We start from the raw sequence: 25,758 nt of genomic DNA, 5'->3' as shown, positions 1-25,758 counted from the left end.
GCAGTTAAGAAAGGTAACGAAAATTCAATTAACGACAAGTCTAGTGGCTACCAAGCAACCAGCTTTAGGTAGGTGCATATGCGCACATCAATATGTGGCAACCACAAATACAGCAACGGCAGCAGAGGAGTTGTAGGCACACTTTTTCACACATATTTTTCGATTTCCTTTTCATCTTTATTTTTATCTGCATGCCAGTGTGAATGATAAATTCGAAATTGATGGCTTTTTCACACCAAGTCATAATTTATTGGCATTTTATGAGACAAATTGTAAGCAATTCTGTCACTCGGGCGTTCCGAGGCTTATAATTAAATGCCACATGGCACCTTCAGGCCAATTCACATTAAAAGTTTTTTTTTCAACAACCCTCTTGCATTCTAACGTAAAAATAAATTGAGAACAGAAAAATTGGAGAAATAAATATATAGCCGAAAATTTATGTGGGCATTAGTAAAACAAAAAATTGATGGTCCAAAAGTATTTTTTGAATAAAAGAAATGCTACACATATATTATACGTATGGAAGCGGGATTCGCTCTGAGTTTGCTTCCAAAAGTCTTCATAAAAATTCTTTTAAACAACGCACGGCTTTCAACAAAAATCTCTAATATTCTACATAAGTAAATAGTAGTGTCTTAAACGCTTCTGTGGCGCATAAAACTACCTAGCACTGACGCCAACCCGTTCTTCTCTCATCGTTTGTCTAGCAGACTTGCAGCTCGCATTTTTTATGGACTTTGAAATTGTTATTTGAATGCGTTTGCATCAAATGCCTTTTTACAACTTCAATTGCTGGTTTTCAACGACTTTTTACGCACAGTGCCAATAATAAAAAGTAGGAAAAATTGTTTTTTTATTACTCACCACAATTTATACTCGTAGAACTACCGCATGCAGCCCCAGTTTGTGTCGGTATGTAAGTATGTGTCTGCTTGTGTCCATTAATTGAGTTTACCGTTAGCGTGTGTGCATGTGTCTGTACGCCTGTTATAAATTCTTCACATTGCTGCAGGCTGGCGAGCTTCAAAGCACATCAAATGCATCATAGCGCCTTTGTTTTCAAAGTTGTTAATGCTTTGGACGTTTCTTGGTGGTTTCTGTTTTCTACTTTTCAATTTTTATAGCTTTTTGTTTTTGTTCAATATTTTTTGTTATTATTATGCTGCAATAGCGTAATTGAAAGCATCATTAAATTATCAATGTGTAAAAGTTTCAACAGTTTTCGTTCACTGCGCTCGCTTTTGTGTTGCTTGATTGATATGTTCAAAATTGTGAAGTCAAAGCATTGCAAATCGCTTATAATCGAAAGTCGAAGGGAAGGTTAAAAGATCTTATGGCATTGCGTTAAAGTCTTAATGATTTTTTATGAGCAATTATAAAACTAAGCATTAAATTGGTTAGATTAAAAGTCCAAAAATATATTAAAGAACATTAGTTGAAATAGTTAATCAATATTTCATTTTTTTTATTAATAAATTAAATTAACATAGTTATAAAAAAACCCTAATAATTTTTTCACATAATACCTCAGAGGTTTGCTTTCCTTTTACACTATCTTGCATATGTGATCCCTAACAAATTTGTATAAGTAAAGCTTTTACAACTTTTTTAAAGCAAAAGCTTTAAATAATTTAAATGATTAAACCCTTGATAAATGATGAAAACTTTCTAATAAACTTTTTTTTTTAATTATAAATTACACTAAATAAATATTTGTATGGAAACTGGAAACTTTTAATTTTTTTCATAAGTTACCCTTGTGGTTTGCATTCGGGTAGCACGAACACTTTTTTGTATTTGTGGTCACCAACAAATTTATGTTAATAGAGTTTTCACAACTTTCTGGAAACAAAAACTTTAAATAACTTTGAATGATTAAAACCTTCAGAAATTATAAAAATTTTCAAAGAAGTTGAAAGGAAATTTTTAAGAAAAATCTGAAACATATCAAAAATAAACATTAAAGCTCAAAGGATTGATTTAATATTAATCTATCTATCTAAAATTATAAACGAAAACAAAAACATATTAAAAAGAAAAATAAAGCTCCAAAGCTTGATTTTATATAAATCTATTTATATGTATAACAAAATTTTAATAATAACAATTTATAAATGAAAGTTGAAGCGCATCAAAAAAAATAAAAGCTCTTAACCTTGATTTGATATTTATCGATCTAAATTTTTATAAATTTCGAATAAAAGGTTCGCAAAATATGAACTTATGAGCCTAAAAGCTCAAAACTTTATTAATAAAAAAAGGAGAGCTTTCATAATATTTTCAAAAGTAATAATAAAATAAGATATAGAATGGCTTGAAATGTTAATTATTTTAAAACTTTATAGCCTAAAAATAAAGCTTTCAAGTCCGCTTAAATTTGCTAATAGCCTTAAATATGGTTAAAACAAAAGTTAGTAAAATATTTATACATAAGTTTTGACAGGTGCATGTAAGTAGAATACGTTGTACTTCATAAAAAATCAATAAGGTTTCCTTTATTTGCCGAATTGTTATAAAAAATCTACAGAAACTGAAAGCTGTGTTTGTTTTTTTTTTTTGTAAAATCAATGCTTTTACTTCATTTCTTAACCTAATAAGTAAATTTCAAACACTTTACTAAAAATTTGTTGAAGTGCTTTTTCTTTACAATTTTGATCTTCACCTAAGCTTTTTGAAAACTTTCAGTTAGTATTAAATATGCTTCCAATATAAGCTTCCATCAGAGCAAAGTTTAATCAAAGCTTTTAAGTCTAATGCAGCTAATAAATTAGATCTTTCGCAAAAGCTTTCAGCGGCGCTTTTAATATTATATATTAACAATAAATTCTATCATGACTCAAAATTAATTAAATAGACGTTTAGTGGTGTAAAACACTATTTCCCTCTTTATAGCACTTAAAGGGGTTAGTACGCAGGCAGTCGCATTAAAAAAGATTTCGGCTCTTTCACTGAGAAGATATATCGCCTTTTTTATAACACTAAATTAACAAGAAGAACAACACGCTATATAATTTCAATTTATTTTCAACACCATAAATAATATAGAGCCATAAAACAATATTAGCTCTACTAAACACAATAAAATAGCAAGCAAGTAAGACCACATGTGTGCTTGAGCTATATACGCTATTCTCGATATATGCATACACATATAGGTACCTATGTGTTCTTTTAATTATGGAGCCCCAGCACAAAATTGAATTTACAAAGCAATCAATTAATCCCCTTACAGATCGGTAGCTGGATAAATATGGCTGGCAAAGTCTAGCTGCTGCCTTTGTAAGAGAGTGTATGTCTATGTGTGTGTGTGTGTGCGCGTGTGTGTGTGTTTGTGAAGTAAGATTACAAAGAGTATGCACTGACCCTAACATATGGCGTTTTAATGACTTCAGAAAGTGCTGAGCGGCTGAGGGCAAAGAAGCACAAAAGGCAGCAACAACAATAACACTTAACTATTTTTTGTACAAGTAAAGGTTGCAGCAGCTTGAATTTGACAACACTTACGTACATGCAGCGATTAATTTGTGAAGAAGCAACACACGATAAAAATAAAAACCGAAAGCGGAAAATCAAAGAAAAGTTGAAAAAATCTAAGCTTTAGAGCTGCTGGCGGCGGCGGCGGCAGTGCTGCGATTCGACACGCACGGGCTATTTGCATCATTTGTCAGGCGCATAATAGCAATTTATTGTTTGTCAGCTAGTTTACAAAACAAAAACACCAACAGCAAGCACAGTCGTGATTGCATGGAAAGCAGTGGCATGCCACGGCTATAATAAAAAGTAAGAGGTGCTAGGTGTAGGCCTAAAGAGGTTGGGCAATTGTTGCCGTTAGCTGCTTACAAAAGCAACAACATAACGCTAATGCAAACCAAAGTTTTTGATTTTTGCTGCTACGCTGTATTCCATTTTTTGTTTTTGTAGCATTAACGAGCTGTAGCTCCGAGCACTTCGACCAGCTACAGCCAACAACAACAACAGCAAATATGTATATTGTGCCACAAATCGGTTGCGCTTGTAAATTATGCTTCTAGATTATATTCAAAGCAACGCCTCATTTTTCGAGTGACACGCTCGAAGTACGAGGTTACCGCGTCGTTCCACATGTGTTATCAGCGTTCCACACACGCACAAATTTACATATACTAAAGTTACGTGTGCATACGCACTTTGTAACCTTAAGTGCTTTGTGGCGCTTTAACACTTCAAAAGCTGAAGTGTAGTGCACAGCCGAAAATCCAAAGCAACTGCTTTGCTGTGTGTGTAGTTGGCTGTGTGTTAGCATACATTCGGGCGTTCGAGGCGTCACCAAACGCAACTCGCCGGTGTTGGCTAATTTATGTTGCGCTCGCTCGCCTTTAGTTGTTGTCATTTCATATATATATTTATGGTTATTTATTGAAAGCGCTCGCAGCCGCAGCTTGTCGCACTAAAGTGTGGCTGCCAACCACACACACACACACACACACTTTCATATATAAAAATACATGAAGTCATGAAGTAAATGTGCCAATAGTTGTGTTTTTGTATGAAATGTAGCTGACAACCACTGCCTGCTGTTCACTGCCTGTCACAGATTACAAAATAATATCAAATACACAAAAAAATTTAAAAACAAAGCAGAAAGAATAGAATAATTTCAAATGCAATGCAGCGCATGACGATCAAATCAAATGCTCGTTTATTGAAAAATATATGAGTACAGCCATTTTATATGTACAGACGTGAGCGCACAAGTGTAAGGCCCTATAGCGCATAGAAAATAACAAGCTAAAATAATAGGTGTAACAATTGGTTGTAAAAGATTTTTTTAAACGTTAAACTCCGGTAAGAATGTCCTCATAGAAAGTGAAGTGGTAATGTGTAGCTCTTTTTTCGATCCATTAGTATGTTACTACAAATTTATGCAATGCTTTAGAAGCGAAACATTACATTCGGTTGCTATACGATAGGTGTACCACAAGTTCATAAATTACCTCGCATTACAACAGATTACATAACAGCTCACACTCTGGTTGAGCGCTTCATAGGAAAAATTATATACCATATATTCTTACTTAAAAAATGCGAATAGAGTGGAAAGTGATTCCAATAATCAAGCAAATATCTCTCTCTCTCTCTCTCTCTCCTTTTATCGAAAAAGCCAAGATTTCAACTGCAACTCAAACTTCTGTGCCAAATACCATGAGGCCAGTACTTTTACTGACGCATAACTGTTTTTTGCTATTTGTGTACCATCTCAGCACTCCCCGAGTCCTACAGGGCTGCCAATCAAACCAAAATGTGATGAATTGAAATCAAATGACGTGGCGTGGCATAGACAGGCGAATTTTATGGAAAAAAGCGCGTTCAGGCAATAAAATGTGCTCCTAACAACTGCATTTAATCATCGCGCGTGAGCAGCGAAATGACAGCGACAACTAAAACAACAACAATTAGACAACAACACGGCATATGAAAAACCATCACCAAATGTAATCGAAATCGGCAGCAGAAATACTTCACACGACTGTTTAGTTTTTCGGTTTTACATGTATTGCTATTTTGATTTACGAGGGTGCGATATGCAACAAAATTTTGGAAGTGTCTGCTGTTGCTTACAGCATAATTTATATATTAAAAAATGTATATGTGTATATATACAAATCTCCGACACTTGTGTTGTATGCCGGCTTGTTTATGCCCCAGTTCTTTCGTATTTTATATATTTTGTTGTTGTTCCGTTAGATTTGTATCGTATGTTAGTTTATTTATTCGATCGTTAGATTTTCCATTTCATATATTTTTGTTTTTGTAAAAGCGCGTGCTTTCGTTCGTAGTGATTTTTTCACAGCCAACAGTTTTTTTACGACAAGCGCAAATTTTACACATTTCCCGTTTGTTGCCTTCCAAAGTTAGAAATTAAATAAATTCGTTTAATTTTTTACTATAACTTTTTTTGTTGAAAATATGCCATTAAAAACGGTTGCGAAATGATTCCAATACAGTTTGATGTTTTAATTTTGCAGTATCGTTTGCCAAGCATTTTCGGTGCTTCAAATTGAATGTGATTCCGCTGAAAGAGCTTTTACTTGTTTCAAATAGCTTAAAATAAATAACTTATTGTTGGCATATATGGAAAAGAGTAATACTATTAAAATTGATTGGGATGGAATGGCCGTAAAATATCAAAACGAGTTTTAATCTGGAAATTTGTTTCTCACTTTTCCAATATTACATTAGTTCAAGAGCTTTTGAGGCTTTGCAAAAGAATACAATATTTATTAAATATTAATGATTTTTTTCAAATAAGGTCCATGCCACCAAAAAAAATTACAAACGGCCTACACCTACATATATACAGTTATTACACTTACTCGAACTTTGAGTTTTCTTGTAAAGGACATTTCTAAATTTTTTAACCTCGAAAAACAAATACAAAATATCTTAAAACAAGAGAACTCTGGTTTTTAATGCCCAAATTTAGAATAAATTTAAAATAGTAATATTAAAAGTCTAGAATTTAAACTTAATTTTAAATCGATATCAATCGTGATTTTTACAGGACAGGCACCAACTCGGAGGTTTTGATTTAAACTTTTATTCTTAACTTAACTTGACATAACATAACTTAACTTGAAATAACCTTACTTAATTTTATATAACTTAACTTAACATTGATTTTCTTAACTTAACTTAAGTCAACTTAACCCGATTTAAGAAAAAACGTACTTTACTTAAATAAGTAAACAAATTTAGTAAGAGTTTTCGAGATTCAGTTTGGATTTTTACAAGGTTTCGTATTGAGCCACTCACTACAAAAATAAACACAGTCAATTGAGCATTTATTCGTGGTAAAATTTAATTTCCAAATGAGTTAATCAGAGAGGGTTGGTTAATTTAGCGAATCTAATAAGGGACTTCAAGTAAACTCAACTATACTCGACATAACTTAACTTAACTTGACACAACTTATCTTAACTTGATATAACTTAAGTGACATTGACAGAACTTAACTTAATTTAGCATAATTTAACTTAACTTAGTCAGAAAATTTAATTTCCAAATAATTTAATCATTGATAATTAATTTAATTTAGCAAAATACAAAATTAGGAGTTTCAAGTTAACTTATCCTTACTTAGCACAAATTAACTTAACTTGACAAAACAAAACGTAATTTGACAGAACTTAACTTAATTTGATTAATTAGCATAACTTAAAGCAACTTAATATACTTTAACTTTTCTTTAACTAATAACTTAACTTAACCTTAATATAACTCGACTTTACTTTCTTTACGTAAATGAGTGTTCAATTGGAAAGGCTAGTCATTCAGATTTTTACTGTCACTACAAATTTTCTGGTTCAAATAAACAATTGAATAACTTTGACTTATATATTATCCAAAATTATTTTAAAAGTGACTTCATAAATAAAAACTAATTACCTAATATTTTATAACGATGGAAAAACGTGCAATAAAATCTTTAATTCTAACTTATATCCACAATTTTTTTTCCACCAAATTATGGAGTTTCCAACTGATTATCCTTCATATTACTGAATTTCACTCACCTGAGCAATCACTGAGCACCGGCGTAGAAAATTGTAACGAAATTCGCTTAGAAACAAAATGGCCATAAACGCTTTAGTTTTTTTTCGCCTTGACCTTCTCAAGCAAAAGGATATAAATCTCGCAATAGACGCGTTGACCAAGCCAAAAAAAAGAAATAAATGAAAATGAAATCAATTCTAATAAATTGAATGCATTTTTTTTTCTTATCCTTCTTTGAGATTATAGAAATTGAAGTGCTCGAAAAAAGTGGAAGACGAAGGCAGGCAGCAAACAGCTGTCCATTTACTCGACATAAATTATAGTCAAATGAGCAGCTGACAGGCAAACACATTTCTTACACACACACACACATACCAAGGAATTAAGATGACATATACACACATATAGAAAATTTTTTAACAAGTTAGGTAGATGCTTGAGCATCATTGGCATTTAGGCAGGTGTTGCATGTCAATAGGATGAAGAACGCAAAAAAAAATACGAACGAAGCCGAGGAAGAAACAAAATTAGACACAAAACAAAATAAGGATCAAAATTTTGAGTATAAACCAGTTTGCATGTGGAGCACCAGGAGCGACAGACCAGTGTGATACTTTGCTGACACTGAGCATTAGAGCTGAAAGGCGCTGTGACAAGCAGACAAAGGTGAATGTCGGCAAAAGTCCTGTGACCCTGCCAACATCAGCTGCTCTACCTGCATACTGCCTAGCGACGGTGGATAAAAGAGCAGGGAGTTTGAGCGACAAAAACACGCTATGATTCACTGTTAGGCACTTTGCTTATTGTTTGCTCCCTCCCTCTGTGCATGCATGCGACGGCTTATGCGTGTGTGGGTGCGTGTGCAGGTAGACACATTAATTCCAGCAAAGATTTTCCACTTTCCTGCTTACTTGCATACTTCTGTGTGTGTGAGAATTTCCAATCGTCTAATGACTTTGTGTGACGCACAATTTCTACCTGCCCAGCAGCGGTGCTGGCTGTCGGTGGCATGCAACATGCAAGATGCTGTTCAACAATAAAGCGCGCTGCTGATAATGGCGCTGGCAGTTGATACTGGTTGGGGATTTTTCTTTTAATTTCTTGCTTATGCCTTGCTGTGTCATCTCTCTTCGTTGCTATGTGCATGTGGCATAATGAAAAAAGGAAAGAAAAAACGGCAGCTGCATTGTGCGCAGGTAGCACAGAAAAAATATTCACTTTATTTATATATAATATGTGTTTATCGCCAGCCATTCAAAAGTAACCCGCTGTCAACTATAAATATTTTTTTCCTATATTAAATGCAAACAACGCACACCCATACATATATACATGAATATTGATAAAAAAATATTGTACATTCAGCCAGCAGCCATAAATAATAATTTATTTATTTTTATATTTCATCTCTTCCTCTTTGCAGACGCTTCCTTGACACACCCGCCGCCGTTGTGGACAATCCGACCGGTGTTATCGTCGGTGGAGCGACTGGTGGCGGCGCTAGTCCGGCTGCCAACAGCACAATGGTCGGTGGTGCTGCCACCGCCGTCAGTACCACCTTCCGCAAATGCTTCTCACGTCCCATTGTGCCCTTTATCATCGGTATATTTGCGCTTGGCGGCGCTGCGTGCACGCTGGGCGGTGTGGTGCTCGGTGCGACCGGCCTCATTGAACACACTACCCAATATTTGAGCGCTTCACTGCTGATGATCGGCATCGGGCTGTCGCTGCTCATTGTGGCCGGCATCATTTGGCGCTTGTGCACACCTAGCGATGCGGATGAGTGTCCCTGCTATCGCCTGATGGAGACCTGCCGCAACTGTAATAGTCCCTATTGTAATAATCGTATACTGCCCGGTGGTTACTTGTATCCAGAGTTCCAGCATCGACCGCCACCTCCATCGTACTTGACGTCATTGCACGAGTGTGCCGCTATTGGGTGAGTAGTGTAAAAATAAAGATATGAATTGCAAAAAAATAAAAAAAAAAATTAAAACAAAAATTGACTGACATCCATTTTAACGCCTTGAATTATGCTTCCATTTACAGTTTAATTAACGGCGCTGTCTACAGTGGTCTACGTATGAACACACCGCCGCCGTTATATCGTTCCACGAACTCTTTAAGGTATGTGCACGTGGTCGGCAATAATACTGTTATAAATTAATTACTTAATGCACTACACTGGTCAACATAAAATTTGGAGTAACTAAAATAAAGTTTATAATTGGAATTTTTCAGCTTGAATTTTAAGGTTAATCGATTTAAGAACCCAAAATTGGTGTTAAGTTAAAATATTTGATTGTAATATGAACAATTTATATTACTATATTTAGTATTATAATATAGTAATAAACGAGATGCAAGAGCTAGTTAAGTGCATTTAGTTTTATATATACTAAAAAATCAAGAGTCCAGGATTCCGAAACTGGAATTTTGTAATTTAGTTGCAAGTTAAGCTATTCATTTTCTAGGTTTTTTCTGTTTTGTCATATATAAAAGACAACATAAAATATCGGGAGTTTCGGGATCCCGAAAACCGTTATTTTTTTAAATATGTTCTAGAAGACGTTATTTACTAAGCTTTTTGTCTTTTTTCTCAGTTCTAAAAGACAACATAAAAAACCAAGAATTTCGAGATTCCGGTATTTTTATTAATTTGGGATCGGGTTATTTTGGTAAATAAGTTCTGAAACCCCGAGGAGGTTATTCTTTTACTAGTCTTTTTTCATTTCCTCAGCTCTTAAAGACAATATAGCATTATTTAATTTCTTTTTATATACAAAGTTCAAACTTTAAGAGAGTTTAATTAAAACTAAAAAGAAGAAATTATTCAGGAAAATATTTAAAAATTTCATTTGTCCATGGAAAGCTTTATTTTGGCAATGCCGACATCTAATCTTACCTTCATTTCGGTTTTAAAAACTTGTCCTTCAGACGAGCTAATATTTTTTGGTTCAGAACTAAATTTAATTTTTAACTAAAATTTGTTTAAAAATTATCCTAAAGCTAAAATATAAAATTCTGGCGGAAGAGATTTTAAATAGCACTAAGCTGACGCGAATTTTCACCTAAGTATTCAGCACCATCAATTCTAAAATGTAATAAATGAAAAAGATATAAATATTTTTTATAACCGTTAAATTGAGCCTCTATACGAATATCATACTTTCTCTTCGACAGCAGAAGCAACAATCTAGATATTTTAGGTCAATAAGACTGCTTGACTAAATCCACTAGAAATAAAAACTAATAATAAAATAATTAACTCATGCTAGACTCACGCAAAAATTAGTTGACCTGTGTAGATAATTATCTAAATTAACCCAATCCCTCAGTGAATATATATTTAACTAATAGACCCATTTTTGCGCTGCCACTCTTTACAGCGTTTTCGTGCCCGGTTCGAACAGCAATACGCACACGCTGACCACGAACACACAAACCACCACCTTCACGCCCACCACAGTCATGCCCAACAATAACAACAGCAACAACAATCAGCCGCCACAAAGTGGGCCACCGAACTATATGCCACCTGTCGCGCTTCCCAACGCGACGACAGCAGCTGAGCTGCTGCCCGAACAAACGGCGCTCATTGAAAATTTACAAATACAAACGCAAACACAAACACAACAGGCGCTGCCGCCAGCGCTGACCAAAGAGATCAATTATCTGGAATTGGACTAAGTAGTAAAGGGAAAAGCAAAACGAGGCAAAAATCTATAACCAATACATATACAATAACGTAGAAGGTTGTTAGCAGCAGATATTCAGCCGAAGCCAGCGACAAAGTGAATTACTAAATACTTGTAGCAGCTGGTGACTAAAAAGTGAAGCAAACTAGGGCTTTTCTGCTGGATTGCAACAACAAGCAACTATACATGCATACATATACATATATAATATATACAAATATACACACAGTATGTGTGTATGTAAAAGTGTTCATGTTACATGGAAAATGTCCGACAGGCGGCTCATAATTGTGGGCGGGTGCGCGCAGTCTCCTGTCAGCCATTGACTGATTTATTTAGTTTTAAATGTGTGTCTGTGTGAGTTTAGTGCTTAAGTTTTAGCTATTAGCAAAATAATAAATTGATATAGTATATATTTTAGATTTAAGCTCTGCTTCAAACCGAACTGAAATTGCATCTCTGGCTACGAAGTCGCTTACACGATTTGCATGCAACTGTGAAAATATGACTACACAACTACACACATACACACACACTAAACAGTTGCATGCGTGTTTTAACTATGGCTATCGGGTATTTCTAAGCAGATACACAAGCGCATATGTATGTAGGTGTTTAACAAATTTAAATCAAATTTACAACAAGTGCAAGAAGCTGTTAACCTTAGCAAATACAAATTTAAGTACACGCATACAAACACAGTTGAAAAATAATAATTTATAGGCGTGTGTATTGTTGAAAAATACTTTTTGGCTTATTTTTGATGAATTTCAAATCTTATAAATTTATAAATATTCGTAATGCGTAAATGCAATTATGTGTTTTCTTTAAAGAAGTTAGAAAAATATGCAAAAGATTGAGTTATTCACACACAAACACACACACACCAACACTTAGTAGTTATAACAGATTTATATGTACAAAAATTGTTTTAAATGTATATAATTGAAAGAGCAACAAAATGTGTTAATCACACAACCAAATGTACATAAATTAAACAGCATGCAAGACAACAACAAATACATATATGCAACACCGATATATACACCTAGTGTTATCAATTCACATGTAATCGTATATACATACATACCTACATATATACACTTGCGTATGTTTTATATATTTCAAATATATAAATGTGAGTTTTACATGCACACACATGCATTGATATGTATGTGTAGGTAACCGCAAAGGAATATGTTTCCACTGTAACCTATTCGTGAATGTTGTTTTTAGTATTTTTCTATGCCAAATTTTTTAATAAATATAAAGATATTATTATGATATGAAACTTCTTTTATTTTTCTTACGCTTGGATCTGTTGGAATAATAGTGGTGATTGCTAGGAAAAAGTATATTCTAGTGTACAAAATAATGATAATTTTTTTTTTCATTTCGCATCTGATTTATCACATCAAATTATCATTTACATTTGTGAGGAGGTTATTCCTAATTAAGTTCCCAAAAGTTGGAGTCAGGTTTGAATAACTATCAAAAATCATGTCCACGCAGATAGATCTTGACAAAGTAAAGGTGAACTACGCTTGCGAAAACTAACCGAAAGTAATATACCATTTGACCAACTTTGACGCGGTCACACAAAAGCTATTTTAACACACATCTTTATTATCGCCTTCCAAAATAGTCAGTGCAAGTATGCTAACGCTTAATCTAATTTTTCGTACACTTATTATAAGCTTTCGGTGCTTTCGGCTTATTATAGGTTTTTCTGTTTCGTCTAGTTTTTGGAGCGCTATTTTCGAGACTGTTCAATAGGATTTATACCCAAAACATTAACCAAAACGTATTAAATTGATCCATAAGAAATATTGAGATCCTCTGATATGTCTTTGATGCCAACACGATGATTTTCAGTCACTGTTTCTTTAACTTTTTCGATATAATTTTCAATAACATTTTTCGATGACTGCCACTCAAAAACTAGTGTTCGTGATTAAGAAGGCTCAGTAAGACCGTTCGACTTTTCACTAGCAAAATTATTGGCCATAGACAGGAACAGAAGTAATCACTTGGTGCCAAATCCGGACTATAATGTGGATGCATAAGAATCTTTCAAACAAGCTTCTGGAGCTTCTGGTGAGTGAGTATCGATGTATATGGCCTGGCATTGTCTTGATGGAACACAATCCCCCGCTTTTGGCCACAGCTGACCGCTTCTAAGAGATTGCTTCCTTCAAACGATCCGATTGTTAACAGCACCGGTTCGATTTAAAGTTTGGGCATAGGGAAGCAGCTGATAGTAGATGAATTCCTGTCAATCCCAGCAAATACATAGCAAAACCTTCCTAGCTATCAATCCTGCCTAAGCCACCGTTTGTGTTTTGACCACGACCGTTTTGGATTAACTTTGTCGTAAGTAACGTACCTTTCAATTTCAGATGGGAATTCGGTACTTGATCGAGTTTCCTTTTGTATCTTGTTTTAAAAAGAAAAATAATGGATTTTTTGTTTTACTAGACCATTTGGACAAATGTAAGAGACCTAAGGTCAGAGCTCTATCACTGCATTGCTAACGAGCTTTCTGTGAAAAAAGCCTAAGACATTGTTGAGCAATAATTTTTGTCATAAAAATTTTATTTGCATAAAATGCATTATAAGTCCCTTTAATTGTTAATTCAATTAAATATAAGTACCCTAAATATTATACAAGTATGTAAAACTTTATTTATACTTTATTTCATAGATTTTATTTCGTTTAAAAATTTCGATCATATTAACTTTTTAGCCACTACTGTAGATTTTCAAATGCAAGCGAACTCAACAGTGACGGCAAATTAAGGTTTGTGTCTTTGATAAGTGTGTTATCGTATCCGTAAAGCAAAGCGAGACAAAAACATGGTAAACGCAAAAGGTTATCAAACAAAATTTATTAATTAAAATATGTAATATGTAAATATTAATAAAATATGTATCAGTCTTAAATAATTGAAGTCAAAGTGACTTCTATCTTTAACCAAATGTTGAGCCAAATTATCAAAAAACATTTATAGGTTGAATAGACTGTAGTCTTCTATTCGCCATTAACAGCTCTCTAAGTAGCTCTGCTCTCTTGTGAAATGATTTGCAAGTGAAAACAACAACATATTTTTTTACATGAAGCGCTTTAAGAAGTTTAACCTCGTTTTAGCTATCTTTATTTAATTTATACCTGTTGTATTTTCGATTCGCACCCCTCAAAGTTTCGGAATGTCAAAGACAATTTTTATTACTTCTTACTTTATTGTAGTTTTCAACAGCATATTGTTGATTGAGCATTGGCACGCTGATGTTAATAAAACTAAGGCTCAGAAATAGTGGGAGATGGAAGAAATATATTACTAAAATTTGAAAGTTACCCAAGAAAATCTTCGCTATTTTAATTTCGCTTGTTTAAGGTATTATATCCACTAGTGAATTTCAAGAAATCAATTCTTTGTTTTGCATATTATAATCTACTTATATATGAGAATATTCTTCAAAAACTTAAAGTTGATCCCGCAAATAGTTTCGGAAATATGAGCGTATTTGTTTGAAATTTTCTTCTTAGTGTAATCGGCTACCAAAACTTTAATCGCGTTTTTCTTGAAACGCTGTTTTCAAAATCGGTGATGCAAAAGTTCTATGAAATGGCTGGACCGAACGACTTAAAATTTCGCACGACTTTCTTAGATATACTTGTCAGGTAATGATTAAAGAAGTACGATTTTCGATAATAATTTAATTTCATAAAAATATGCCTCACCGCCAGACACCCGCAGTCGTAGTTCCTCACAAAAAAGGCCTTTTTCGGCCTTGCAAATAGAAATAACAAATTAAGAATGGAATTTCGATTTCTCTCACCTGAAATCCTTTCAACGATAGATTGCAGCCATAAACAATGAAAGATATACCACATACACAGAAAGACGTAATTAACTAATTAATTGAATTGCTTAATTAACAAAAAAGTGTCTAACGGGTGTGATAAATTAGGTAATTTAAAGCGCCTGGAATTACTTACTCAAACAAGCCAGAACACATTTGCATGCATTTGGCTATGCCTGACCTCAATCTTCGCCAAGTATTTTAAAATTCAAGAGACAACCAAAATAACTGTGTCCCAAAGTGTCACACAGGAATGTAACACATCGGCAAATGTTTTTTCTAAGTGGGTATGTGTGTATACCGTAAATATTTGGACTGTAAATGTGAGAAAAGTGAAACCACGCCTCATCAATGGAGAATGCGATACCAACAAATGCCGACCAATCTATTGAAATGTACACATGTCTGTAACACTCACTTATAAGAAGTAGCGCGATGAAAGGGGCTTATTAAAAATTTATAAAAGTTATTAACAAACGAAAGGACACGTTTATAAATATATGCATACATACATGTGTCGGAGTATGAGTAAATAATTGCTAGTATGGGAGAAAAGTGTGTTGCTGCAATTATATACGCGTATATAGGTATCAATATATCGAGGGCCTCGGCAATGTTGGAATAAAATCAGCAAACGGTGAAATGTTGCAAACAGTTACTTTTCCAAATCCGGTACGCGTGTTTCAAAAAAGAGATTGCTCCTTTTAAAGAGTTGTATATAAAGAGGTTTAATAGAAATTAAAAATGTTCAAAAAAATTCTCATCGGTTCGGCTATTGCGCTCGCATTAGGAATCTTCGTTGGATTTGTGGGGTTTCCAAAGTTGTTGAATAAAATGATAAAAGGGGTAAGAAAGGGTAAACATTAATAAAAGTCAAACAAAAGTTTAGATAAAATACTTTATAGAGGATTAATAAAACAAACAAGTGGACTTAACATAGAGTAACTTAAAAAGCACATTGCGCCGCAAAAGTAATACCAAAAATGATATTTCGAAATCTAAAGTGAAATATATTTTTTTAGAAAAATGAAAAATGAAAACAAAATTAGGTTTTAGAAAAATCTAAAATAAAATTTCGAAATCTAAAGTGAAAAATAAAATTTTTTTCGGACAATGACACCAACAAAAAAATATAAAATTTAGTTAGTTCAACTTTTTTCTTTTTCGCAAAACTACATAATTTTCGATAGTTAAAATTCTGGTTTCAATGATAAAATGAAAAAATTAAATGGTGTTGCTTTTTAGCGCCATTAAAGGCTACCACCTAAGTGTTTGTTGAAAAACACTAAAAACTTATCTAACAAGACTTAAAGTAACCAAGTTCGTACCAGAACATAATAATGTCCATAATAACACTCCCCGTTTCCCCATGAAACTTCAAAAAAGTGATCAAAACTTCATAAAACCATTCAGCTATACTATTTTTATCTTGATTTTAATCGGATAGTCTAAATGGCTGCTATATATTATAAGGGTCCGATCTAAATCTGAGATTATAGCGCTGTCTTGAACAATAACATATTCTATGCCAAATTTTGTGAAGTTAGTTTTTCTAATCAATAAGTTTTCCATACAAGAACTTGATTTTGCGCGTTCAGTTTGTATGGCAGCTCTATGCTATAAGGGTCCAAAATCAGTTAGGTTCCGACAACTGAGCAGCTTCTTAGGGAGAAAAATATGTGTGCAAAATTTTAGATCGATATATATAAGACAGTTTCGACGTCCTTTTCATAATTCCACGTCTCGCCACTAGTAATGGCGCGTTTGGTGAATGTAGGATCCTCAACCACGTTATCAAACATATCTTTTGCGACATCTACTCGAAGTCCGTTTTGCAAAATATTCAGGTATTTTGATGCGAGCCTATCATTGACACGTTTCATACCCAAAAGATTACCCAAAATGTGTTGAGTCGACTCATAAGAGATATCCTCCGCTATCTCTGAAACCAATACGATCTTTTCAAGCGATGTTTCTTCAACTTTCGATTATTTTTTTGTATGAAGAGTGTTATCACTTTCAATCCCTATATCCGGATTTTCTCTTATATTCTCGGAACACGAATATCTGGTTCAGGCGACGTGCTAGAAGTTAAGAAGTTTATGAAAAATTTGTATTGTATAATTAAATTAATATCCTCAAATATATGCACATAAACATACATATGTGTATAAACATAAAAAGTTTCAACTAATCCATATAAAATGATTTAATTTGTGTAAGGAAAAAGTTTCCAACGTCTAATATATGCATGTACGGTTAAGAAATCAGCAGATAATGCAAAGACTTTCTCTGAGGAAAAATTCTAAAAATAGTTCATTTCATTTACAAAGAGGAAATATCTATACACTCTTATATACTGTAAAAAAAAATAGTATTAACTTACATATTTCTTTAATTTTTATAAAATCAGAAACAATACTTCTTTCTACCTATTTAACTTATCCATAAAGCAATTGAATTTGAAACCTGGCAGCGAACCGCGACAAATGTGGGAAAAATTCCCCATCGCCTTGAATTTTTCAATTTACGTCTTCAACCTAACAAATCCCGATGAAGTGCAAAATGGCGGAAAACCACATGTGCAAGAAGTCGGACCGTTTGTATTCGAGTAAGTGCATCAAACACACACACACATACTCTAAAACACTTCAAATAAATATGAAATACATAATGAAATGCAATAAAGGGAATGGAAGGACAAATACGATTTGGAGGACTTCGAGGATGAGGACGCGGTGGCCTACAATATGCGCAACACATTCATTTTCAGACCCGATTTGGGCTTGAGCGGTGAGGATTTAATCGTGATGCCACATCCACTTATACAAGTAAGGCGGATTATCAATCACACTTGTTGTATTTGTCTTTTTAACTGAAAAATACACTTAAATCCCGTTGCAAGATAATGTCTATAGCCGTCAAGCGCGACAAGGAAGCCTTAATCAACATGATATCCGAGGGTATTCAAGCACTATTTAAGCCCACTACTCCATTTGTGCGTGCACCTTTTATGGACATTTTTTTTCGAGGCATCGATGTCGACTGCTCGGTCGATCATTTCGCAGCAAAGGCAATTTGTTTGAATTTTCACACCGGCGCGATCAAAGGAGCAGAAAAAGTGAATGCAACACATTTTAAATTTTCACTCTTTGGTGGGGTGAGTGCGCAAATGCAATGCAAATAATTAAATTATAATTGTTTATTTGATTACCTTAAACGTTATGTAATCTAAGGCCAATCACACTGACGCCGGTCGCTATAAGGTCGCGAGAGGCGTCAAGGTTAGTCGTGATATTGGACGCGTTCTTGAGTTTGACGACGCTGAAGAGCTGAGTGTCTGGGATGGTGATGAGTGTAATCAGTTTCGCGGCACCGACACAACCATTTTTGCTCCACTAATGCAGCCCGAAGAGGGACTGTGGTCTTTTGCTGCTGATCTGTGTCGTTCTTTGGGTGCAGATTTCGAGAAAAAGACCAGTTATGCAGGCATACCAGCATACTACTATACACTCGACTTGGGCGATCCAAAGGTAAAGCGTATTTAAATGAAATGAAATAATGAAAAACTTCTTTTTAGAACGATCCAGATAAGCATTGTTTCTGCAGGGATTACCCCGACAACTGTCCACCAAAAGGTACCATGGATCTTACGCTGTGTAATGAGGCCCCCATGATTGTGTCGTTGCCACACTTTTTCAAGGCCGATCCGAAATTGGTTACAGACGTAGATGGTTTGGATCCGCAGGAGGAAAAGCATGGCGTCTTTATTGTTTTCGAAAGGGTAAATAGAAATATACAACTTGAATTTGAGGAATGAATACGACAATGATATAAATAAATATAATTTATGTTAGACTAATAGTGAATCAGCAAGTAGAAGATTATTTAAATTGGATGTTCGAAGCTTAAAAACTTACATTATAAGGAATTAGAACATCGAGTACGACGAATTTCTTGGTTTTAAAAAGCTTTTACTTTCGTCGAAAATATTCTAGTTTCTCTTTTAAGAAACGATTGCAAACACTTAATGCTATAATAATATTTTTTTAACTTAAGATATCCGGTACACCACTATCTGCTGCTAAGCGTCTGCAATTTAGCCTATCTGTGATGCCCGTACCAGAAGTAGAGGTTATGAAGAACTTACGTACACTCACCATGCCACTCTTTTGGGTCGAGGAAGCGGCAAGTTTGGATAAGACATGGACTGATATGTTGAAGAAAAAGGTTTTCTTGTAAGTATAAAAGGTAATTTGCTGAAAATAGAGCTTTTTCCAAAATATTGCTACGCAGAGTCATTAAAATAAATAACATCTTTAAATGGATGGCAACAATTCTCGGAGCATTGGGTGTAATAATCAGCCTCTATATGCTATTTGGTAAAAATCAAATCACCACAACGAATGTCACACCAACAACTGAAGTTAATGCGATCGATAAACATTAAAGAAATTAGCGGCTAATTTAAACTATTTAAGTGACGTGGCGATAATAAGTTGGAAAATTTAGTTGAAAGTTAGTTAATGTGTTGACTCGTTGTAGTTATTGTAGTGTGTAATGCGTCATACATATATACATATATATTTATTGTACCTGTAATAGAAAAGCAATTCAATAAATTTGAAATAGAAATGTGACGATTTTTGCAATCATTCGGACAGTTGTTGCGATTCTCATGAGATGGCTTGGTAATGACCACCTAGGTGTTACAACGATAATTTGCAGCACTTATATATCTCAAAGCTAATTGGGTATTATGGAGCCAATAGCGTGCATGCATAAATATGCCTGTCATTATTTATGGCAAGTTGTAGGGTCAATTAAGAGTATTTTCACCAACATATTACGCTAGGAATACTCAAAGGTTCGAAAAGGGTAATAAGTAGTGTGACTTTCACCTGTTAACAAGTTTAGATAATGAGACATAGGCAAATTATTATGTCTAGTTAGTTGCGTATGGCAATTGAACTTTAGAGAATTGAGGATGGTCACCTTGAATTGGTTCCCCATACATACATATGTATGCTTGTTGCTGAAAATCAAAGGCATAAGATAGGAAACTGATTAGAGAATGGTTTTATCCAGGCCCGCCTATAGTTAATAGAGTGCTTTTAATATGTAAATACAATCAAACAAATTTATATTCCACACATAAATATGTACATTAAGGTACATGTTATGAAGTTTTAGAAGGTCTATAATAAAATTCTAGCGGTTTTTTTTTTAATTTTAACGTTTATTTCAGAAAAATATTTAAAATAGTATTATTCAAAGATTTATTACCCATCTGAAGCTACAACATTATCCTATCACTTCTTCTTTGTGAATTCCTTACCAAAAGAACTGATAACCTGTTCTGATGTGAACCGTATTCCAGAACCAGAACGAATGGTAGTAAGAAGGAGCAAGGGTTTGACTATAAGGCGGTATTTTAACGTTTCTTGGACGTTCTTCATCTTCTAAGCCAAAATCAACACTTTTGAATCGTGTAAACCACTTTTAGCACATACGGTCAGAGGTACAGCGTGTTTACCATAAACTTCCGCCAAAATACAATTACTTTCAACTGAGGCTTTCTTCATATTAAAGTAATGAAGAAGCACCTTCCACAAAAACACTTCAGGCACAAAGTTCAACGACTCACGTAAATAAGGTATAATGAAAAAGATGTACAAGGATAGCAACATTCGAACGTATGTTCGTAAAATTAAATGGAATAATAATAAAGTTGCGCCATCTCTTGGCAAACCGCCTGAATATAGTTGTAGAACCAATATATAATATTAAAAATTATTAATTTACTGGCTTCGTCGTTTTGGGTTAGTTGAATAAATAATAGCTTAACAAAATCAGCTGAACATTCTAATTGGCATGTAGAACTCTACTTGATTATTATATCACATCCAAGCATATGAAAATGACGCAACTTTTGTTCAAAGTGCTGCGAAAAGCGCAAATTTTTCTAATTTCGCAAAGAACTTTAAAGAAGTGTAGCAAGGCCATTAAATGCTGAATGCTTTTTTCTCAATCTCTACTCTTAAATGTTATGTCTTTTATCAGGATCTTTTGTATGTTCTGTCGCAATTTCCCGCTTTTATCTTTTCTACAATAACAGCAATCGTATTGATTGCAGGGTTTTTCAAGATCATAGCGATTTCGTATCTAAAAAATTTTGAAATGCCTGCCCAGACTTTTATTCCTCGTTCATTTGCAAGATAGTTACATACCGCCACTTCTTTTGTTTTTTGTTTGTCATGGAAATGTAGTAGCTCGAGACGTCATGAACCAAAGAAACCTTTCGTTTATGACATAGGACGTCGCAATCTTGTACTCTATCTTGCCTGCGTCAAACCGTTACTCAACAAAAAACAATATGCAAAGTGGATTTCAGATTATCAATATATTTTATATATAATTTTATTTATAATACCACAGCTGTTAAAACTAATGCAAACATCATTCAATAGAGGAGGTAAACATTTATTATATTGTTAAATATTTTAGTTTAACCTATAAAACTATGCTAATTTGTAGTAATAGCTAGCGGAATATCGATAATTTATTTTTATTCATAATTAATATACAATTTTAAACAACAGCGAATTTATATACAGTTCCAAACGACAATTAACTCAGAAACAAACATATTTAAATAAATCAAACAAATTTCACATATATTTTTAGATTAATCTTGACTTTGGTTTTGTTGTATTAAATATTTTTCAAAACACTTTTTTAAAGAAAACATTAATATGGTAAAAATAAATTTACAATAACACAAATAAAGCCGCGAATCATAATTTTAAAAATAATTAATTTCCTTCGGCAGCTTTTATGTATTACATTAATATATATATTTGAGAGTTGTCACACGCTTTTGTACACATAATAATTAAATATATATTAAATATGTTTATGTAGTTACAATATTTACAATTACTTTTTCTACACAAAAGAAAAAGGCGAAAATATTTGCACACAGGCACTGTAAAAATGAAAATGAGAGTATGCGCTCTACCTAGAACAGACTACAGCTGAAGAGAGAGAAAGAGAGAAAATATGGCGGCATTTGTTGCACATACTTAGACACCCTTTCGTAATTGAATATCACCAAGCATTCCTAATTATTAATGAGTAATTAGTTGAGCTTTTTGACCCTGTGATGAGCATGGCGTATGCTATGTTGTATGACTTCGGGGCGAGAGAGTAAACGTTTCAGCAGATAGTAGATTAGGTAGATAGCGCCCATGTAAAGAGTTACTACATCGATAAGGTAGTATTGGATCCAACTGAAAAGATAAAATATTTTTCATGCGATATACGTAGAACTGATACTTGAAAAAATAGTTTTCAAACGAAAGCGAAACTTTAATGCATTAAGAATACAAATCACGAATATACAAGTAGAGTTCCAATTGTACGAAATAAAATTTTTAATTATGATTGTACTTTTGAAGACCCGTCTTTTCGTATAATTAAATGGTCTCGTTAAAATTTGTTAGAAACTTTGAACTCAAAACATATTTTCAAACAAATTTCTCAACCAAATTACTCAATTATATAGTCATTTTGCTGAGCTTACCTCATATTTCTTGCCGGCGATTGCAAGTGGTAAGCTCCTTTATGACGCAAAACATATTCAGTCCAGTATATGGATGTTTCCAAGGGAGTACTACGCTGGTCTGTCAGCAATCTTTGGCGGGATCTGCGAAGTTTACAAAACCAATTTAGTATTTTTTTCATGCATAACTATCTTTACTTTACCTCGCCGCATTTCTATACTGCGGATCATGTATAACCTTCATTATGGTCTTGTAAAGCTGACTAACAGTTAGAGACTCCAACTGTAATTTAATCGCATAACCATCCACCTCCGCCTTAGCAGAGTTTACATCGTGATCACAGAAGACTGGCATTGTCACAACTGGCACACCATGGTATACCGTCTCGAACATGCTCAACAAACCGCCATGTGTAACGAAGGCGCGCAGTTTGTGATGCCCCAAAATATCCTGCTGCGGCAACCAACGACTTAGGCGTACATTAGCCGTGATATCATGCATTTCTGAAGCATCACCCTCATACTTCCACAGCACATGATATGGCAGGCGTGCGAACGTTTTCACCAACAAGCGACGCAACGACTCCGGCATATTTGCGGCCTTCACTGAAGAACCCATGGAGACATAAATGAAACCCGATTCGCCCGCGGAAGCAATAAATTCTTCAAGATCTTTAGGCAACGGTTTAGCGGGTTTGCAGTGTATGCAAGCGATCTCAGCGACATTCGGATTGAGCGCGCGTGGATATGACACGACAGCGTGGCCATTCTGCAGTATAAAGCTAACATTTTTCGAGATGTCATAGGGATGCGGTATATTTATATCGATGCGTTCGCGCATCACGCGATAAACGAACGCTATGACTAACTGTTGGTATGAAAAGACCTTTTAGTATTAAATATGAGGAAGTTGTTTTATATACTTTACCTTGTGCATAACATCCTGAAACACTTGTATGCCGGTGTTCATTGCACGCTGAAAGATGTTCATCGTGTCCGTAAAGCTTGAATAGAAATTCGGCGTTATCGCATATGAACCGGGATTACCAGACTTAGCCAAACTGCCGGTGTAGAAACCTACTGTATTCATATACATGAATGGTATTTTGTATTGGTAGACCATGCCGAGCGCGCATTCGGGAAAGGCGCCATCCAGAATGGCTAAATCAAAGCTGCGATTCATGAGCTCCTTAGTTTCAGCATCCTCCAGCATAGCATCGCAGGACTGAGATAGAGAATTTAATTTCAGATAAAGCACTGTATAAATATTTTAAAAGTTAAAAAAAAAACAAGTTATTGTTACTGCAATATATGTACGAGTATATGCTGATATTTTATGTATTGCTAATATAATTACTTATGAATTTCCATTAGCAGCGTTTCACACATAAAATATGAAAAAATCGATATCGAAACGTCCACACACGTAATGTTAAGCAAAGCTTAGGCGTTTAGTTTGGGACGTGCCCACCTTGAAACGCACATGCAACAATAACAACAAACACCCTAAGCTGCGACTTACGTTGTTACATTAATTTGCAAACATAAACAGTACGAGCGTTTTGTAATTTAGTGCACGACTGTGATAGCCGTTCGCCGGGGCGTCAATACTCTTAGCAGACTAGTCCATGTTTCCACATGCTTTTCATACAGAATATAAATTTATAATAGTAAAGTCTAACTTCACAAACAAGTGTGAGCATATTTATAAAAAAATATATATAATTTTTTTTTTTCGATTATGACTTCGACGTAGATTAAGCTTCTTAAACAAAAGTAATCATTATCTATAAATAATTATAATTTCCGTAAACAATGACTTTAAATTATGTGTGTCCACTACCAAGTGTTGATATGCTCATCATTAAATAAGGCAACAATTTAAAACCGCAGACCTAAGTGTATGCATAGAGCAACCCTTGTACAAATTGCTATAGCCAACTCCTGTAAGGCTTTAAGTTACGGCGAAAGAGTAGAAGTCGGAAAAAGGTACACACATCCGGTTTAAGTTGTCGTTGGTGCTCCAGCAAGTGGTTCGCTACATAAATGCTCGCAATTACAAGCAAATAGCTTGCGATGCAAATTGGAGCGCTGAGCTTGTAAAAAAAGAAAACAATTTATATATTTTGCGGTTGGGAAGTTTTGCCTCACCCTTCTTTTCGCTCATTCTTCGCCTCTTCTGGCTACCATTTGTTCCGGCCGATACCGAACGCACTCAGTGGAATATGGTTCACAACCAGGGATAGAAATAATGCATTAAAAATAATTGAATTAACATTTGAACTAAATATTTTTTATATTTTTTAATCCCAAAATATTTTATTCTTAATTGTATACTTGAGATTAAAATTTTTTCAATCCGGTATGCGGGATTAAATTTTTTTTATTTTTAAATCCAGTGCGTGGGATTAAAATTTTTTTTGTTTATATTTTTTAAATCGGTATGCGGGTTTAAATTCTTTTTTTATTCCGTATTTGAGATAACAAAATCAAAAAAGAGTTTTTTATCGCGCATACCGGATTAAAAAATAAAAAACAAAAATTTTAATCAGAAGTATATAATTAAGAATTAAAAACAAAATTTGTTTTAGAATTTTTCGCGTTCATTCAAATCAAAAAATAATATTTTCCCAAACATCTTGGATTAAAAATTAAAAATTTAATTGTTCACAACATATCAAAAATTGGCTTGATTCATTCTTGACCGACAAGCCAACGCAGTTCTTTTAGTATGGAATCCACAAATTGCCAGAAAGATGGGAAAATGGCATCGCTTAATATATATATACGACACTGCGCGGCAGATTGGCTTCGTGAAGACTTATGTCGAATTCCATGACTCACATAAAAACGATATTCCCTAACATCACGCTGATTTTCGTCTAATTATCAGCATAGCCTAAGTATTTATCTATGAGCGTTTGGAGAGATACTTTTGTGATCCGCCCTCCCGAAGATAAATTTGGTGCCACTTTTGGAATATTCAGACTCCATGACAAAGCGTACGAAAACTTTATCGAGTACCGCTGACTGAATTTCAGGATCCCAACCAACTTTCGATTTAGTTTTGAGACAGTCTTAATTTTTACAAAGGTT

The 25,758-nt window shown here is 34.2% G+C and overlaps 3 protein-coding genes across 4 annotated transcripts in view; 2 read left to right on the top strand and 1 right to left on the bottom strand.

The window, feature by feature from the left end:
* LOC106614748 (uncharacterized) overlaps positions 1-12,525 on the top strand; it is a 44,430-nt gene extending 31,905 nt beyond the window's left edge. The window contains exons 2-4 of the mRNA XM_014230645.3: positions 8,960-9,475; positions 9,586-9,663; positions 10,926-12,525. Of these exons, the coding sequence (XP_014086120.2) occupies positions 8,960-9,475; positions 9,586-9,663; positions 10,926-11,226 (895 nt within the window). The 3' untranslated portion in view covers positions 11,227-12,525. The remainder of the gene's footprint in view (positions 1-8,959; positions 9,476-9,585; positions 9,664-10,925) is intronic.
* Positions 12,526-15,754: 3,229 nt separating this feature from the next.
* LOC106614755 (sensory neuron membrane protein 1) lies at positions 15,755-19,702 on the top strand. Its single transcript, XM_014230650.3, has 8 exons — positions 15,755-15,944; positions 17,552-17,709; positions 17,788-17,929; positions 18,004-18,258; positions 18,335-18,631; positions 18,679-18,882; positions 19,158-19,336; positions 19,395-19,702. The coding sequence occupies exons 1-8, from the start codon at positions 15,843-15,845 to the stop codon at positions 19,546-19,548; spliced, it is 1,491 nt and encodes a 496-aa protein (XP_014086125.1). The 5' UTR covers positions 15,755-15,842; the 3' UTR covers positions 19,549-19,702.
* Positions 19,703-21,525: 1,823 nt separating this feature from the next.
* Ugt50B3 (UDP-glycosyltransferase family 50 member B3) overlaps positions 21,526-25,758 on the bottom strand; it is a 30,733-nt gene continuing 26,500 nt past the window's right edge. For both annotated transcript variants that reach the window (XM_014230642.3, XM_070108087.1), the window contains 4 exons: positions 23,591-23,887; positions 22,866-23,530; positions 22,684-22,806; positions 21,526-22,390 (listed from right to left, as the gene is read on the bottom strand). In XM_014230642.3, the coding sequence (XP_014086117.1) occupies positions 22,240-22,390; positions 22,684-22,806; positions 22,866-23,530; positions 23,591-23,887 (1,236 nt within the window). In that variant the 3' untranslated portion in view covers positions 21,526-22,239. The remainder of the gene's footprint in view (positions 22,391-22,683; positions 22,807-22,865; positions 23,531-23,590; positions 23,888-25,758) is intronic.

This window comes from Bactrocera oleae, chromosome 4 (genome assembly GCF_042242935.1).
Source record: "Bactrocera oleae isolate idBacOlea1 chromosome 4, idBacOlea1, whole genome shotgun sequence".
Classification (NCBI taxonomy): domain Eukaryota; kingdom Metazoa; phylum Arthropoda; class Insecta; order Diptera; family Tephritidae; genus Bactrocera; species Bactrocera oleae.
This window is presented reverse-complemented; position numbering and strand designations above follow the sequence as displayed.

Bases quoted from the DNA above. Each gene is read 5' to 3' on its own strand.
- LOC106614755 (XM_014230650.3), top strand. From the start codon at position 15,843: ATGTTCAAAAAAATTCTCATCGGTTCGGCTATTGCGCTCGCATTAGGA. The intron at 15,945-17,551 runs GTAAGAAAGGGT...TTATCCATAAAG, and splicing joins TGAATAAAATGATAAAAGGG to CAATTGAATTTGAAACCTGG. The intron at 19,337-19,394 runs GTAAGTATAAAA...ATTGCTACGCAG, and splicing joins TTGAAGAAAAAGGTTTTCTT to AGTCATTAAAATAAATAACA.